The sequence below is a fragment of the Aythya fuligula genome, chromosome 3 (assembly GCF_009819795.1).
Source record: "Aythya fuligula isolate bAytFul2 chromosome 3, bAytFul2.pri, whole genome shotgun sequence".
NCBI classification, from domain to species: domain Eukaryota; kingdom Metazoa; phylum Chordata; class Aves; order Anseriformes; family Anatidae; genus Aythya; species Aythya fuligula.
In genome coordinates, this window is record NC_045561.1 from 5,353,935 (window position 1) to 5,371,499 (window position 17,565).

Sequence of the window (17,565 nt, forward strand, 5' to 3'; positions counted from 1 at the left end):
CGCTGCCCGTGGCCGCCGCCAGGTGGAGCCGCGGGGCCGCGCCCGGCAGCAGCAGCAGCAGGAGGAGGAGGAGGAGGAGGAGGAAGGAGGAGGAGGGGCGGGCGGGGAGCGGGCAGCGCCGTGCCCCTGCCGAGCGGCTGCGAGCGGGCGCAGGGCCGTATATAGGGGATGTGCCGCCGCGTATAGGGGATGCGCCGCCGCGGGGCTCGCCCTGCCCGCCGCCGCCTCGCCGCCTCCCCCCTCGGCCGGCACCGCTGAAGCCGCCCGGCCGCTGCCCTGCCCTGCTCTGCCCTGCTCTGCCCGCAGCCAGCCGCGGCTCCCGGTCTCGCTTCCCCTTCAGCCCCTTCCCGGCCGCTCGCCCCAAGCTCCTCGGCTCCGGGCCGGGCGCGTCCATGCGGGGCAGATGGCCGGGGCACAGCCCGGCGTGCACGCTCTGCAGCTCAAGCCCGTCTGCGTCTCCGAAGCGCTGAAGAAAGGCGTCAAATTCGTCAAGTGGGACGATGTGAGTATAGCTGCCCGCCCGGGGAGGGGGGCTCCGCCACGCCTAGGGGGGCTCGGGAGCAGCCGGGGAGCCCGGCACGGCTTGGGGCAGAGCCCGGCAGGGTCGCCCGGCGGGCAGGTGGCCGCTGGGGCAGCGTCGGTGACACCGCCTGGGCTGTGCCGGGCCGGGGGTGCTGCTGCAGCGCCAGCCCCGGGCGGCCAAACTTTCTCCCAAGACCGGAGTCGCCCCCGCGCTCGCTTCGCCCGTAGGAGCCGTGCTTCGGCTGGCTGCTGGCGCTGTGCCGCCTCCCTCCTGCCAGCCTGCTCGGCTCCATCCCCGTGGCTCTACGCGGCTGTTTCAACCTGTTCCCCGGCTCTTGCTCCGGCTCTCCTTTCCTCCTCCCTGCCTCTCTCTGTCCTGTCCTGGTGGCTGCTGTCCCTCGCGTTGTTTTCCCCCAGCCCGGCGGGGTTGCCGAGCCCCGGGCACGCTGTCCCTCGGCTCCCCGCTCCCTCTCATCTTCCTTCCTTTGCGGAAGGCACTCTCCTTCCTTGGCTGGCGAGGACACGAGACTCGCCTCAGAATCCCCCCCTGCTTTCTCCTTGCCACTTGCTGCTTCCCGACACTTTGCCAAGCATTGCCCCAGGCAGCAGAGGAGCATGGCTTTGGCTTCACCTTCGCGGGCAGGCTGTTCCCAGGACCGTGTCAGAGGAAGGCAGCAGAAAGCTGAGCTTTCTCTGCTAGCTGCCTTTTTGTCAGACCGTGAAACTACAAACATTGTGCGGGAGAGAAGGAGAGCAGGCAGGACGGCTGGCTTTGGTCTCGCAGCATCGTGCCTCCAGCGTGACATGGGGTGTTTGTGCCCTGGCTGTGCGTGGAGGGCCGGGTGCCCCACGGGGCTGGCACTGGGTGGGCTGGGGACAGAGGGGCAGAGAGGCTAGAGCTGTGGCGGGGCAGCGGCTGGGAAAGAAGGTGGGTGTGCTGGGCAGTTTGAGCCTCAGGAGAGCCGTGAGGATAACTTGTTTTGAGAGTCTTAACACAGCTCTTGGGTATTTCTGCTGTGCTAAGGACAGGCACAGCAACAACTGGCGGGAGGGAGAAGGAGCAGTTCATGTGTCTGACAACTGTTCTTGTCCTGTTACGTGTCGCTGCTTTGCCATTGCTCTCAGCCTGTCCAGCAGCCAAATGTGTGAGCCTGACCTCTATAAACCTGTGATAAAGGCTCTCAAGGAGGGAAAGAACACTAAAAAAAAAAAAAAAACACAAACTGATCCAACTGTGGTGTGGAATGTTATTTACAATAAGGAGCTAATACCTTTCTAATAAACCGAGCAACCTGACCTTGTCCACAGCAATAAACAGTGGCTTGACACAGGTTATGATTGATCTGAAGATAGATGGAGCTAAGCTTGAATCACTCGCCTGATAGTCAGAGAATGTTTTCCTTCAGTTTCTTTCATCAGTGTAGTACAATGTAATCTTAGCCTTGGCATTGCAGTTATTGTTTTAGTTTGGTAAGCTACCATGAAATGTACGCAGATAGATCCAGAGGTCAAGTCAATGGTGTGATTTCAGTCTCCAGACCAAGAGTCCAAGCAATTAGGCAACAATTCAAATGATTTAAGTGCTATTTCCATGCACTATACTGTACATGTAGCATTTGAAGGAGGTGTTCTCCGTGCACAGTGGATGTTCAGCGGCTAATCTGTCTGCTATAGACTTAAATGGAAGATCTTCAATTTTAAACAGAAAGGCTGCCATAATAAAATAGGGCTAAAATCTAGCAAAAGATACGAGATTCAGGTTAAAGGTGATACTGAGCGATACGCGGGTGTTACCTGGAAAGTGTGTCTGAGAGTCCTGGTGTGTTTAGTGAGTGTTTTTGTGAGCAAATTTAGCAGTCTTGTGGAAGTTGTTGTGTATGGAGCCACACCTGTGTGAGGAACAACACCAGCGGTACCTGACTGCTGACCACACACCGTGTGTATGCACGTTGCCCTTCCTGCCCTTAACGTTTCTTCTCAGCAGTGGAAGCCCAACAAAATCAAAAGTTTCAGTGGAAATTCACCTCCTTCCTTTGGCACTCTGGCCATCAGGAGGTCTTCAGAGCGATGCATGTTCAGTGACTGTGGGTATTTGTCACTGAGTAGCCAATAACCACTTCAGAGTATTTGCTTTCTATCAATTAATCTGCTCCAAGGGTTTTTAAAAATGGTGATCATTAATCTGAACCTCTGTGCTCTGTCGTGTAAATACACGCGCATGGGCTCTCAGTGAAACAATGGGCTGTAATGAGAAATAGTAAACTACAAAATATGACAGGAACAGGGAATTGGCCGTAATGAGTGCTTTGGATCTGCTGCACTAACGGGGCTGTGCGGAGAGGCTGGGCTCACGCTGGTGTTGATTATGCACCGATTTGGTCTGTTCTGTGGCTGAGTAACAACTGGAGCTCAGGACATCTGCACTGCCCGTGCACCAGGGCAGCATTCATTCCTGTTGCAGGCGTACCGTTTTGGTACGCTGTCCTGCTGTTTTGTTCTGCAGTTTAAAGATGGCTCTATTGGCTCGTCTTCACGTCTCGTAAGGCAAAGGAGAGTTTGCAGCGAATTCTGAGAACTTGCACCAAGTTCCAGCCCCGAGCGAAATTTTTTCAGCTGAGTTATAAACTACTGAAAAGTAGTGCTTTTTTTTTTTTTTTTTTTTTTTTAATGGGAATGCAGAAAGGATTTTAACCAGGGCATGAAAGGCGTGTAAGGAATTTCATGGTGTGTAGAGTAATAGTCGTTAAAGAATGCGTTCGGCATCCTTCAGCAGGATGCTGCAGTGTGCTGCGCAGGACGCGTCTGACAAAGGCAGCAGCGGTACAGGCTTCCAAACAGCCCCAGCCCTGCACTCACCATCCCGTGCTTCCAGCAGCTCTGTGCCTAATTGATAACTGCGAAGCTGCTAATAGGCAGATGTGGTACTGGCACTGTTATACGGGCCTCCTCTCTGAGGAGCAGCGGGGAAGTGTGCTACATATTGCATTGGGATCTCCTCCAGTGCCCGCATCCCCTCCCGCCCCCCGAGGTGTGATGATAATCCGGTTTGAAGGAGAAAAGCCTTGCCCGAGCTGTGCCGAGATCTTGGCAGAGGAGAGGAAGAGGTTACATCAAGCACTTAAGATCAAATGCAGGCAGGTGGAAGGCAGGCAGCTCAGGAGCCCTGAAATTCCATTTCCTCCGCAGACCATTTTCAGTTTCTAAATTGTAAAAGCATTAGGGTCAATTAAAAAGTTCCGGTTTTGCAATTCAAGTCACACTTCTGTGCATTGGGGTCGGCTACAGTGGCACATGTTCAGCCATCCCATGCTTACCTAGAGGCTTTTCACCAGTTCAGTTTGGGATCAGGATGCAAAGCACTGAAATCAAGCCGATGGTCATTATTTCCCTGGTACTTTGCTTTTCTCACACTGTTTCTGTTTTAGTTTACAGCAGTCTTACAGTCAGCAAACCAAATTCAGAATTAATTCTTGTTTTTGATATCTGGACCGGGTTCACAAGGCACCGGACAGAAATAGCTGGAGTTTGAGTGAGCGAAGGACCAAAGTGACCAGTTGCATAGATGGGGGGGGGGTTGTGGATGCATGTGCGTGTGTGCCTGCTTTATGGTGCCGGTTTCCTGAGCTTCTTCAAGTCCTGTTTCTTCATGCTGCCTCCAGTTGGGATTTTACAACCACTTCTTTACTGCTGTGAAGAGACTGAGTCTCCTAAGCCCTGGTCTGGTTGTGAACAGATGTGCTCTGTCATTCCTAGAGAGAAGTGACATCTCTGAGAGAGGGAGAGCTGACTTGAGCCACTCAGCTGTAGTGAAACCCAGGGCTGTAGCAGCTCTTCCTGATGAGCTTTAAAACAGTTTGAAAATAAATAAAAAAGGATGCATTCAAATGTATGGGTGAAGCTTTTCTGTAGAGGGCTGAGTTTAACATAGGAGAATATGTTCCTAGCTGAGGACATCAATGAACCCTGAGTATAAAGGAGGTTCCTTCTTAAAGAAAGACTTCCCTCAGCACTGAGCTGGAGTCTGAAGGGGCTGAGACCTGCCTCTGCCTCTCTTTTTCTTTTTTTTTTTTTTTTTCTTACTTTGGCCTGCAGTGGGAACAAGGTAGACATAGCAGAGTTAACAAATAGTGCACCAGCTAGAGCACAGCCGAACTGGTGTTTTCTAAGAGCGGTAATTGGCATACTGAAGCAAGTTAATTTGATGGTGTATTTTCAAAAATAGGTTTGCTTTCAGTTCTTGCTTAAAGGCTTTCTCGTCTTCCCTAGTGATAATATGTACTTTACATAAAGAATTTGACTGCTTGCTCTGTGACTTGTGCTATTTACTTCTACTTGCAAGTTAACGATACCGGTAAGGTAATGTAGCAACGCCTAAGGTGAGGGACATGATTCCTTTTTTATTACTATTATTTTAAAGGAACCTTTAGTTACTGAAACTAAACTACTGACTGGTAGTATTGTTTAGTGGATACAGCACCAGGTATTCCAGGGAGAAACAAAAATGAGCCCAGGTCTTTTAGATTCTGTTCTAATGCCTTCTTTCTCTTAGAGCCCCCTTCTTTGTCTTGATGTTTTTTTTGAGTTCAGACGAGTGCTATGCAGAGTTCTCAGCCTTCTCTATTTAGTTACAGGCTCTTAGAAGTTATCAAGAGTGTGAGGTACATCCCCTTTAAGCTTTCAAGTAAATGCAACATCCAAGTATCATTATGGATAAGCAGAGATCAAACAACAACAACAACAAATGACCGGAAATGTTGAGAAGCGGTTTAAGATGCTGATGCCCGTGCAGCTTGTTTTCCCACCCTCCTGCATTTCTCTAAACTCTGCACGAGTCTGTCACTACAGGGTAGTACTGGGGCTGTGAAAAATGAGCAACCATTGTTCTGTGTGTATGAAACTAGAACAATAAACTGAAAACAGTTTATTTTTTTTTCCTGAATGTTTTCAGTCTGGAGGGAAGAAGTTAGTCAAATGTTTTAGAGTTTCTGTTTTTTTTTTTTTTCTTCTTCTTTCTTTCTTTGTGTAGTAAACAAACAACAGCTCCATGCTATATGAAAATATTGAACCTAAACAAATAGAAGTTGTGGTTTGGGTCTCTTGCAACATAAACAAGTTATCAGATTGAGTTTAAAATTTCTCAACAGTTAACATTTGCTAAAGGGGAAAGCCCGAAGTTAGCTGTCCCCTGCAGAGTGGTGAGATGTGTGCCTCCGAAGAACTGGGGAAGACTTCACGTGGTTCAAGTTGCAGATAACATCTGTTATGGTAGCCTCTGAGCGCCTGGAGCCTTAGATACTGAAGAAAGTGGAAATCAGAACACGTCTCTTTTAAGTAAATAAGAATCCTGCATGGAAGGGAAGTGAACAGTGCGCTGAGGTTGTGTACTGTATGGACTCTTCACCCTAGTGCTTGAGTGCTGCAAGTGCTGCAAGCCTTTTTTTTTTAATTTTTTTTTTTTTTATTATTTTTATAAAAAGCTGTGGTGAAGTAGAGTTAACTTTAATCGTTACAGAGTCTTTTATCTATTATAAAGGAAATGCTTCATAAGCACCTCTTAATTTATTTTCACAAGACCCATTAGATGACAAAATGTGTTCCCTATTGTACTGTTGCAGGTCCAAAAAAAGAGACCAACATTAAAAACTCCTAATTTTTAATCCGTGATTAGATACATTGGACCCAATTTTCTGACTGCATAGCACCATGCAGTCAGATGTTCAGAATGAGTCCCTAGTGACTGCAGATGCCTGATTTGGGCTCAGCATCTCTAAAACTTAGATAATGAAATGTGGAAATAGAATTCTGGTTTTCCCTTAAAATCAGAATACAGCAGTCATGCCGATGAGCAGTTTGGTTTAAATGATTTGCTCAGCATCACAGAGCTATCTGGCAGAGATGATAGCTTCCCAGTTGGCGTTTGGCTACATACATTTCTTTGTTCCTTCCTTCTTCACTGCATAATTTGCAGCATCTACAACAAATAAGGGCTCACACACACAACTGGCAGCTACGTGAAATAAGGCTGTAATTAACCTAAGATCGTGGATGTCGTGAAAGAGGCAGGGGCAGTCTGCTTCTGAGAAACAAATCCTGCTTGAAGTAGCTCTTTTAAACTTGCAGGAAGTTAGCCTTAATTACCAGAATGATGACTTCTGTCATGTGGTGCCGTCAGCGAAGTTGCTACAGGGTTTAACCACTCTAATGGTGAAGAATATTTCCCTGCATGTTCCTGTGCAACAAGTGGGATTTCAGTTTACAGGTCCCAACTTTTACTTCTAGTCCTGCATCCAGTCCCAATCCTATTTGGCCCTCAGTTCCAATTCTGATTTCTTCTCCTGCTTCCAACCTCCAGCGCTCTTGCAGTGTCTCCAGCCTTCCCTTTTGGCAATCTGTTCCTTTACAAGCAAACCAGGGGACGGACAGTTTCTCCCTGTCCTTTGTAGTTCAGCTGTTGGACTAAAGAAATTCATAGCGCTAATTGCTTGCGTAATCCTGCTTAGTTCCAGTCTGAGTGTGCCCAGTGTATTATGGAAGTTAGAAGCTAATCTATTTGCTGAACACATGTAAACTATGGTTTTGCTGTCCCTTCTTTCCTCTTCTTCTTCCTCAATCCTGCAATCCCCGTGCATGGTGGGGTGGCAAGAAAACTCCATGCAGGGACTCTTCTCACACCTTCCATGCAGCTTTTACACCCTTGCTCAACCAGAGTTCAAGCCCATTCTCCAAGGTGAAAGGAAATCTGCAGAATACTTGCTTCTGCCAGAAACAACCTCTATTTCTTAGCGTTGGGTTTGGAAGCAGTTTGGCAGAAACTTTCCAGGAGAAGTTTCAAGCGCATGAAATGCTGCTGTGAGTAAAAAGTATTCAGGTTATTATTTGGGGATGTGAAGAGGCCTCTGAAAATCTGAGGCAAAAGCAGGCAATGGACAGGGTTAATAAGGCAGTGCTGTGAGCCCCACCTGTAGGAAGAGCTGATCAGAAAGGTTGATCTCCTGTTCTTTTAAAAGTCTGTAGGTATGGATTGTGACTGCTTCTGTTTATCACAGAATCACAGAATTTCTAGGTTGGAAGAGACCTCAAGATCATCGAGTCCAACCTCTGACCTAACGCTAACAGTCCCCACTAAACCATATCCCTAAGCTCTACAGCTAAACGTCTTTTAAAGACCTCCAGGGATGGTGACTCCACCACTTCCCTGGGCAGCCTGTTCCAGTGCCTCACAACCCTTTCAGTGAAGAAGTTCTTCCTAACATCCAACCTAAAACTCCCCTGGCTCAACTTAAGCCCATTCCCCCTCGTCCTGTCACCAGGCACGTGGGAGAACAGGCCAACCCCCACCTCGCTACAGCCTCCCTTGAGGTACCTATAGAGAGCGATAAGGTCGCCCCTGAGCCTCCTCTTCTCCAGGCTGAACAAGCCCAGCTCCCTCAGCCGCTCCTCGTAGGACTTGTTCTCCAGGCCCCTCACCAGCTTCGTCGCCCTTCTCTGCACCCGCTCAAGCACCTCCATGTCCTTCTTGTAGTGAGGGGCCCAACATCATTAGTAACATCATCAGTATCTGTCTGCTTTATAAAAACACAGGCTCACCTGACTTGTGATCTTGCAGTTGACAAGGTACGTGTAGAACTTCGCTCCCTTGTAAACCACTTCTAAGATCCATTAGAAGCTTCCCATTTATCATGGGATTGATCCAGTATCTGCAACACAGGTACAGCAGTGACGTTCTCTGATCGTTTTAACACCAATTTTTCTTGACACAAAACGTGGTGGTGATAGTATACACCTTTGCCTTAGCACATAATGAAGTACAGGGAGTTCTTGGTTGGTAATATTAAAATAGAGGTGGCAACTTTTGCTGGCTGATTTGGGATCTAGCTTAGGAGGCCTACACCTAACATTAGACCTTGCAGTAGTTACATACACTTCCGTGTACGTTTGCACATTCATCTCCTATGGCTGTGTTCTGCTGTGCCTAAGTATCCCAGAGTTCTCGGTGGCACTTTGTGGGAATAAATTTGAAACCTCTTTGTTTAAAAGTATAAAAGAGGATGTTGCTATTGCAGGGTCTGAGGTTGTGCTGGCAATTAGGAGCCAAATGAATGGAATATGTATAGACCAAACCACATCACTGATTTGAGGCTGTGAAATTGGAGGAAAGTAGAGAATTGGCCCAAAGTCAAGAAATAAAAGGTAGAGGGCCTTTAAAGGTCAAATTAAAAGCTCTCTTTAAAAAAAAAATCACTCAAGTTCGGATGTGTGTGTGCTATGAAGCCTGTCGGAACAGGACCACTCGGTCTTTCTGTTCAAGGATTTTGCAGTGCCATCAGTCAGAAACCAAGCCCCTGCTTGGCAGGAGCACCCAGGGGTGGCTCTTAAAAAACAACTGAGAAGTCACTGACGTTTTCACTGCTTGTGACACCCTGCTTCTCTATTCTTCTCCCCTGCCTGACCACCATTGATTCTTTCTTTGGTCACCACTCCTGCTTCTTTCTTTATACACTTGGAAGTGTCTTACGAATCTGGGGCCCCTACACAAAGGGCTTCTTGCTTTGTAGCCCTCCAGAGGATCCGTGCCCTTTCTAGACGCATAAATGTGTGCTAATTTCCCAAACTGACAGTTTTAGGGATGTACAACGCTACCTTCTTTTTTCTTCCTTTTCATCTGTTTTATTTTTGTGTTCTGGACCTGAACAGGTTAGGGGAGAAATGAACCTCTGCTGCTTGTATGTTTGTCCTCTGAGTGTTTTTTTTTTTTCCTTTATTTTTTACAGCTCTGTATAGAACTGCCTCAACTAGAAGACAGGGCTGAGAGGCAGTGCAGATCACTTGGGCCCTGTCTGTTAGCCTCTTGTGTAGAAGTGAATGTGGTTGGTAACTCTATTCAGGGGAGTTATGAGACAGTCGGCTCTTTGGATGAGGAAACGGAATTAATGGACTTCAGGACACTGTCCTGAATGACTGCGGGTGTGTCTTCTGGGTAAGAAGCCACACTTTCTTCCATATAATAGTGTGTGTTTATATATACACATGCACACTCATATTATATATATATATATAAATAGTAAATAAATGTGCCTATATTATATTATATTTTTTATATATATATAGAAATAGTAAATAAATGTGCGTTTATGTACCTTTTTGACTGCTGCCTACCTTTGCAGATGATGGTGAAGCAATACACAAGCAACAGACCTCTTCCACGTGACACGAACCCTCTGTCCTTTGTTGAGTGGGCAAAACAACTTGCAGAGCTGACTAGAGAAGTTTATTTCCATTCTTCTGTTCCCAGAACTAAATAGTCTGGCTCCTAGTGGCAGGGACTGAGATTTATAGTTATCTTGTAGAATATATAAAACATTCTGCATGTGACTTTTATTACTGCTGTTAACTGCGTGGATGGGTTCCTAATAGTTACGTACACCAAGTCACATGTACCAAGTATTTCTCTGATCCTGTGTTTGTGTTCAGTGTGGCAGGGTGGGGTTCCCATGTTCATCAGCGTGTTAATAGTGCTGTGCTTAATGTCAGAGAAGTGTAGCTAATCTAGAAGACAGGCGTAATGTATGGCTGCTTTTTATTTATTTATTAAAATCTTCCTGAAGCACAGTGGATCATAAATTAACTCATTGTTACAGTGAGATTTGCTTTATGTTGCCTGCTAGGTATTGAAGGCTCTCTTCCCCAAGCTCCACGTTTATGAGTCTGATTCAGGCCAACACCTTACAACCCACAGCTGGACAAGTATTACTTTGACAGCTCGAAGTCATCAGCACAGACAAATCTGAACAGCTTTGGGTTGGAGCAGCTGATTTGAGAGAATTCACTTGCACAATGGATTAATCTGAGACATAATCTCTTCATGCCTGTTTCTCATCACTTCTTTCTCTTCTTTCTCTTTGTCCCCCCCTTCCCCAAGTTGTATCTCATCCCAAAGCAGAAGGACGTTTCAAGTCTTTTCCATTCATTTTACATAGTTATGCAAAGGCTGTGTGGGACATAAAAATAATATAATAGAAGAGTGTTGTCTCCAGAACTGGTTTTTTTTTTTTTTTTTTTTTTTTTTTTTTTTTCCTGTTGTAGTGAGGAAAAGAGGGGTTGGTAGTGCTGTGTGAGCAGCTCTGCTCCCAGCTGGGCAGTTCCCATAGTTGTGGGACGGCCGCGCTTGTTCCCAGCCTCCAAAAGCCCACGTGGAGCCCTTTGGGTGTCACTGTACCTGTGGCACAGTTAATCCCCAGCCCATGTCTTCTGGGAGCAAAGAGGTTTTCTACACTCATCTAGGGGCTTGATCTTATATTTCTTCCTAGTGTGGAATTGCTTTTCGGTTTGTATTTCTCTTGTGCTGAGATAGAAAACATGCAAACTGGGAATAATCCAACTTCCCTGTTTCATGAACGTCCATTATTGGGAGTTTGCTGCTCCATCACAGAGGACTGTACTAATGGCATGATGCAGAAGGCTTATCTTTTTGCCTTGGAAATGACGCTTACGTTAAGTTAGTTTTTATTTGTTTATGATAATGCCACCTCCAACAACTTCACTTGCATTTGAAGAAAACAACAAACAAATCACAAATGCATTTGATTTTGATTTGAACCTATCAGAGCCTATTTTTGTCCTTAAAGGAATTTAGACTGACCTCACATACTGCTGCTTTGAAAATAGATGGATACTAAAGCTGTAAAACACCTTTAACACTTTGAAAATCTACATTCTGTTTGAGGAGGAATTGTGTATTTAGTCTGGTTTCCTGTGGAGATAAGGCGTAAGCAATCTCTCTCTCTGCCTGCCTTCCTCTCTTTTGTGCTCCCTCCATAACTTTTTAATCGAGTTTGGCAAAAAGGTAGGGTCCCCACGTAGCAGCATTTTTACAGATGTCATGAAAAATGGCAGAGGAAGGAGAAGAGAAACTCTATCAGGACCAGACTGCGCTGATTTCAATTATTGTTAGGCACCAGGGAATCCCAGTGGGTGAGAGATGTAATGAACACCCACCTGCAGGAGAGCCTTTGGATAGAGCTTGTATCTCCTGGGTCAGGCGCCAGTCAGAATACATAAATATGTAGGAAACCAGGCCTCCTTAGTGCTGGCGCTTACAAGTGTGCTTGTTTTTAAATGACCCGAGCTATGTTTGTTACCAGAGCAGACAGGTTTTAAACTGATCTGGGGGAAGGGAAAGAGCATGTGTATGTCATGACTAAAACCCTAATAGCTGCGTGGTGGTGGTTGTTAGTGTTAAAGTAGTTGACAAAGCCTTATTATAACATAGTAGGCACTACCTCAGGTTTTGTTGGCAAAGTCAGTCTTTATCTGTTAATTAAAGCTTGTAGGCATTTAGGTTTTCTCTATATCCAAAGGTTAATTTGGATTCACATATGGGACTTGTGATAACTGTAGTACTTTTTTGTATGGGCTCTGGTTTGGCAATTAGCACACGATGTCTGTTTAACTCCACTTCCAGTTTTTCTGGAAAAACTCCATGCGTTGACACATTTGAAGTTATTTAATACTGTCTTTTCAGTAATGGAAATACATTATGTCAGGAAAATGGAGATAGGTGACATTAAATTCTTCTAGTGACATCTTGCAAGTGATACCTTCTGAGTAGTATCTAGATGTTGCAGTTCATTAACGGGGTGGCAAAGCAGCTAGTGCATAATTACGTGTCCTGTGTGCTAACGTTAATTTGTGTTTTGTTTTTTTCCTTCTAGGACTCCACTGTTGTCACTCCGATTATTCTCAGAACAGATCCACAGGGATTTTTCTTCTACTGGACAGATCAAAACAAGGTAAGAGGAAAAGATTAATTACTCCAGAATGATCCTTTCTGTTTGCTATGGTGTGATGGGCAGCAGTCAGGAGGCTTTGTGTGCTGGTTCTGGCATGTTAGACAAACATAGCATCAGCGTTTGTTCCTCTATTCTTCTGGGGAGTGAACATAAAAAGGTCTGTGGTCCATTCCTGGTGCACAAAACATGGAGAGAAGGGTAGGAGACTGGATTTCTGCTGTGCTCCTATTGTTTCTGGCTACATTGTTGAGCTGTTGCCCGATGAGTTGTATAAATGCTTTGGTTTACAGGTGACAATCTAGCTGTTTTGGTTCATACTTGACTTGTGGTTTCTGTCTTGCCTTCCATGTGGTACATGGCAGGGCTAGAATACCCAAAGGCTGGAGCTCCTTTTGAATTCTTCCTCCTGAACTGCCCCACGCTCCCTGGCCTCGCCTGATGGGCCACGTCACGAAATTCTTACTAATCCTTACTGGATGCTCATTTTCTTTTAAAAACATTGCAGCATGCTTAGATCACTGTTATGGCTGGGGAGCTGTTGGGAAGCTCATGGCCTGATTCATCGCTGCATTACTCCAGTTTGGTGTTGGTGTCACCCCTTGAAATCAGCCCTGTTGTATTTCCAGCTGTTGGAGACTGTGGTTTGCAGCATGCTGAAAGCATCTGTGCGATTAGCAGTTGGGTACAACTTCTTTCATAAAGCATATAAACTATGTAATAGCCAATTATTGCTGAAATTGTTATAGCAAAATGCTGCAGTAAAACTAGAAACTAAATAGGTTCCTCTTTTCTACAGATGAACTTTCAAGTGCTTAGGAGCTAAGTGTCTGTACCCTTTGCCTGCTGAAAACCTGGTAGTGTTGGGCCTTTGGCCTTGTTTTGGAGTACATGCCAAGATGACTAAGTATGCTATTCTGGCTCTGGAAACCTGCTTTGCTCATTGTGTAGCTGTTTTTCACAAGTTCCTGTTGATTTTATGTTTAGATACCAATGCACAAATTGCTTGAGGAGGTAGCAACCATTAAATGTGCAGACTGTACAGGCAATTTGCTGTTACATTAGCTCATATTTATCTTGCGATGTTTGCTTTTTAGAGGAGATGGAGAACAGTTTTGAGTCAGTGTATTTGAAAGTCATATCTTGGAGTTATAATAAAAATCCTGCCTTACTTTGCTTGTGCTTGTACAAGGTGGTGCTGGTTATTAATGCGTTCATCTGTTGACGGTCTGGAGTTGTTAAATAGCTGCTCGAAGAAGCAAAGTGGATCCCCTGAGAAGTTGAAGGATATGACTGATTTACACCAACTCAGTAGCTATGCCAAGACACAGCACAGTCTACTGATCTGTTGCTTCCCTTGCATAAACTAATTGTTTAAGTTGAAAAAGAGTAGCAAACTTTGTAATAATAAATGGAAAACCGGAGTTGATTGGAGAGTTTATTTAACTTTTAATATATTTGGCACTAAGACCTCCTTCAGTTTCCTACTGTTGTCTCTAAAAACAATGTCTTGAAGCAATTCTGTGAAGAATAGCTATTTATAGAATTGTTGTGCTCATATTCATGAAAAAATGTATTTATAATGCCCAGAGCATTTTTTTTAAAAGCTTGGGCATTTGTACAAGAGACATTAAATGTCACTTTGATTTTTAAACTTGCAAATCAAGCCTCTGTGAAGGGCAACAAAAGTGATTTTTTTTTTTTTTCTGGTTAATAATTCATGGCAATTAGGGAAAGCTTGTTCCTGTACCCCATTATAACAGTACCTACATAAAGAAAGTAAATGTATTTCTGTTGGGGTGCTGATACTGCAAGGACTGGGAAGGAAACGCCGCTTTCTGCTGTTACAGAGAATATTTGGGTTCGTGTTTACTGTGAAATAACAAATACATTGAAAAGGAGGATATATAGAAATTAAGAGAGTTTCCTTCTTTCTATGGAAATGGTGGTCTTGTGATGACACTGGAACTGCTTGAAGCAATATCAGAAGGACACAGCCTCTGTGTGACTGTGATTGGTTTGTTTTTTTTTTTTTTTAGTCTAGTATTGTTTTGAAGAATCTGGCTTTTGTCTAGCTGCTTTGATTGCTGTTGTCTCATCAGTAATCTAAAATAAATACATGAAGCACTGTATATTTAAAAAAAAAAAAAAGCTCCTCTTCTTAATTTTTTATTTAGCTTCTGTCACTGGTGGCTGTAGCTGTGTAGCTTTCTCTAACTGGTTGAGCTTGCATTGTTTTCCTGTTTCCTCTCTGCAGAGAAAGGAAATAATACGTAGTGTCTAGCAGTGTGTCTGAGAAGTCCTTCAGAACGAGCTCTGGCCGCACGAAGAACTGAGTTCCTGGAGAGGTTGTGTGTTGCTTTTTGGGTTTAGGATGAAGGAGATCGTAGCGTTTCCCTCCCTGCATCTGACAACCTCAGGCAAGGCAAGCAGTGAGCTGCTCAGGCCTCCCTCAGTGCAAGATGTGTGCTCACACGCCTTGCTTCTTCCTGCAGGGCTGTGTTTTGACCCTTTGATTGTGTCTGGGCTGGCTCAGGTGTGTCCTGCCAGATACCCAGGCCCAGCACCACTGCACTTGGACTTGAGGAGCTTTTGTATCACCAAGCGGTTGATCACGCTTCTCTGTGTAAATTGACTTTATCAGCAGCAGAGTAAACAGTAGCCTAGGATGGAAATGTGTACGGGTTCTTCTGGCCATGTGCCATTCCTCTTTGATTTTTATGTGCTAGGTTGACCTTTGCTGCCTACCGTAGTGTGGGCTTAGCTGCAGTGAGGGGCTGCGAAGCAAATTCAGTTCAGCTCTGGGCTTGTGCTTTGACAGGAGCACCGCGGGATCCTGCGGTGTGACACGCACACTGTGTGTTTGTGTGTTTAACTACATTTTGCTGCCATCGATAAAGATAAGCCTTCAAAATAATCATACATAGCATTTTGCTGTATTTCTTTTCTGATGACAACAAGGAAATTTAAAGCCCATTTTAAACAGATGGCAGGACAGCTTTCTGATTTTAGTTGGGTTTTGCAGTATGAAATTCTTTTGTTGGTGAAAGTTCTGGAATACTTGCTTCATCTGTATGCAGAGCGATGGCTGATTTCACGTTATTACTTGAATGATTCTCAACATGGGGTTTAAAAAAAAAAAAGAAAAAATAATTAATGTGACAAGCTAACATCTGTTATATATCTTATTGTTTCAGTAATGTCCCTTAACTATAGGAAACGCAGACAATATTCATTGCATTGTTGTATTTCTGTGACCTGACTAAAACATATTTCAATTCTTTGCTACTTCTTTGAAAACGGAATGCCATTTCTGTCATCTGTTCTTCTGTTCATGAGTGTTGAAGAAGGACAAATTGAAATCCAACCAGGTGAAAAGAAATTCTACCGGAATAAAAAGGAGAGATAACAGCAGTTCTCAGGGGATACACTCAGACAGAAATCAGTCTATCAACAGATGCATAGGCAGCACAGGACAAGAAATAAGTATTGTTGGCCAGTTTGTGCATTATTATTTTTGCATTCTCTAGCTGGAAGTTGTATTATGCAATCAAATGGATGGCATCGGTTTTTAGTGTTGGTTGATTTATGTGTAAGTGGGCAGGTAGGTAACCTCACCGACACGGCAGCATGCTGAAAATTGGGGGCATGGAGACCCAGTCCACGTGGAAAGAGATGAGCTGTCTAACTGTGTGTGTCATGAAATGTAGGCATCCGGGTCTGGGGAGTCAACAGTGCCTTCTAATCTGTCTTCCTCAGAAAAGCTGTTGTAAAGAGATGTTGATCCCATTTGTCCCACAGAAGGCAGTGCTGAGAAAGTGCTCTAAGTGCTGAGGGGATGCTCAGTAGGAGGGGATGCGTGGCTGAAGCTTCCTCCTCTGCTGGTTGCAGAGTGCTAGCACCACCTAAGCTATGGGATATCAGGGAGGTGTCCCTGCTCCCGAGGCTGGGGAAGCTTGCAGAATTTGTAGCTTGAGCTTCTGAATGTATTTGAGAGAAGGTGGGATGATGTACCTACCGCTGGGCATTTTTTCTCCAGTTTCTCCTGAGCTGGAGCTTTCTCATTTCATGACACTACACACTGTGGTTCCTGGTGATAACGAGATGATATTTTTTTGGCCTCAAAGGTCCTTTCTCCACTTGTGTCCTGAGGTGACCGAGTCTCTTTGGGCCTGAAAACCAAATGTGGCCTGCTGAGTGGATGTGTGAAGGAGAGCCCCAGGGCTCTGCCTGCTGTAGGTAGGATTCTGTAGGATTAGACTTGGCTTCAGCATGTTTGTAAATTCTGTGTCGTTCCCATTGCCCTCGTCCAAATGAAAGATGTGGCGTTTTTCCAGCTGCTGGGGATTATGGCTGAGTTATTTGAGAGAGTTCTTTTGTGTCTGTCTTGAATAGGGGCTTTAAAGCAATCCAGTCAATATTTGGACTGCCCTATGGGTCAAAGATCTTTTCATTACATCTTCCTAGGTTTTACAATACATTTGACAAGCAAACAATAATGGCTGGAGTTAATATATCAATATTTAAAATATATGTAATAATTTAATGGGAAGGATTTAATATTTAATACTACTAGGTATAAAAATACCTGCTCCTAAAACCAACTGTTTGGCTTAATTTACTCAAGAGCAAGGTTACTCAGCGGTGGATCTCATTGCTGAGAACATCCAAGAGGTGCATCATTAAACATGTATTCACACTTTTCTTCCTGGCATGTAAAAAGGAAAAAAAACTGAATAACTAGACCTTTTGGAGAACTGAGATTATAAATACCATTAATTAAATGAGAAAAGATGGTGCATGTCTCTCCTTGGAAATGGTTATTTTAACATGTACAATGAAAAACTTGCTGGCTTTCCTCGTGTTTTTTTAGCAACTCTCACAATTCAGCAGTCAACATCTCTGTCTGTTAATACTGTTTGATAGTGAATATTGGATACGTGGGACTCTATCGCACAGTTTCTGACGTGCAGATAGACTTGCCTTTGATTTAGCTGCAAAACGCAGGAGCTGGAAGAACTTAGACCCCTGTGCCACACTGGCATTTTACCAGGTACTGAATAAGACCTGTATGTTTAAGCCTTTGAGGAGTGCTTTGTTTCTTGTACTGGTAGCAGGTTCTGTATTAAATGCCTCATGTTCTCAGTGCTCAAGTACTTGCGGTGCTTCTCCATAGACTTCTGTAAAAACATGATGTATAATCTACATCTGCCTCTAGTGTAAAACTGGCATGCATGGAAATCATGCCACAGCTGGG

At 44.7% G+C, this 17,565-nt stretch overlaps 1 protein-coding gene across 2 annotated transcripts in view; it reads left to right on the top strand.

Moving 5' to 3' along the window:
* Positions 1 to 245: 245 nt before the first annotated feature.
* The window catches only part of PLCB1 (phospholipase C beta 1), a 370,971-nt gene continuing 353,651 nt past the window's right edge, over positions 246 to 17,565 (top strand). The window contains exons 1-2 of one of the 2 annotated variants that reach the window (XM_032184566.1): positions 246 to 502; positions 12,234 to 12,311. In XM_032184566.1, coding sequence (XP_032040457.1) covers positions 404 to 502; positions 12,234 to 12,311 — 177 coding nt within the window. In that variant the 5' untranslated portion in view covers positions 246 to 403. The remainder of the gene's footprint in view (positions 503 to 12,233; positions 12,312 to 17,565) is intronic. The other variant, XM_032184565.1, reaches the window with a different exon arrangement.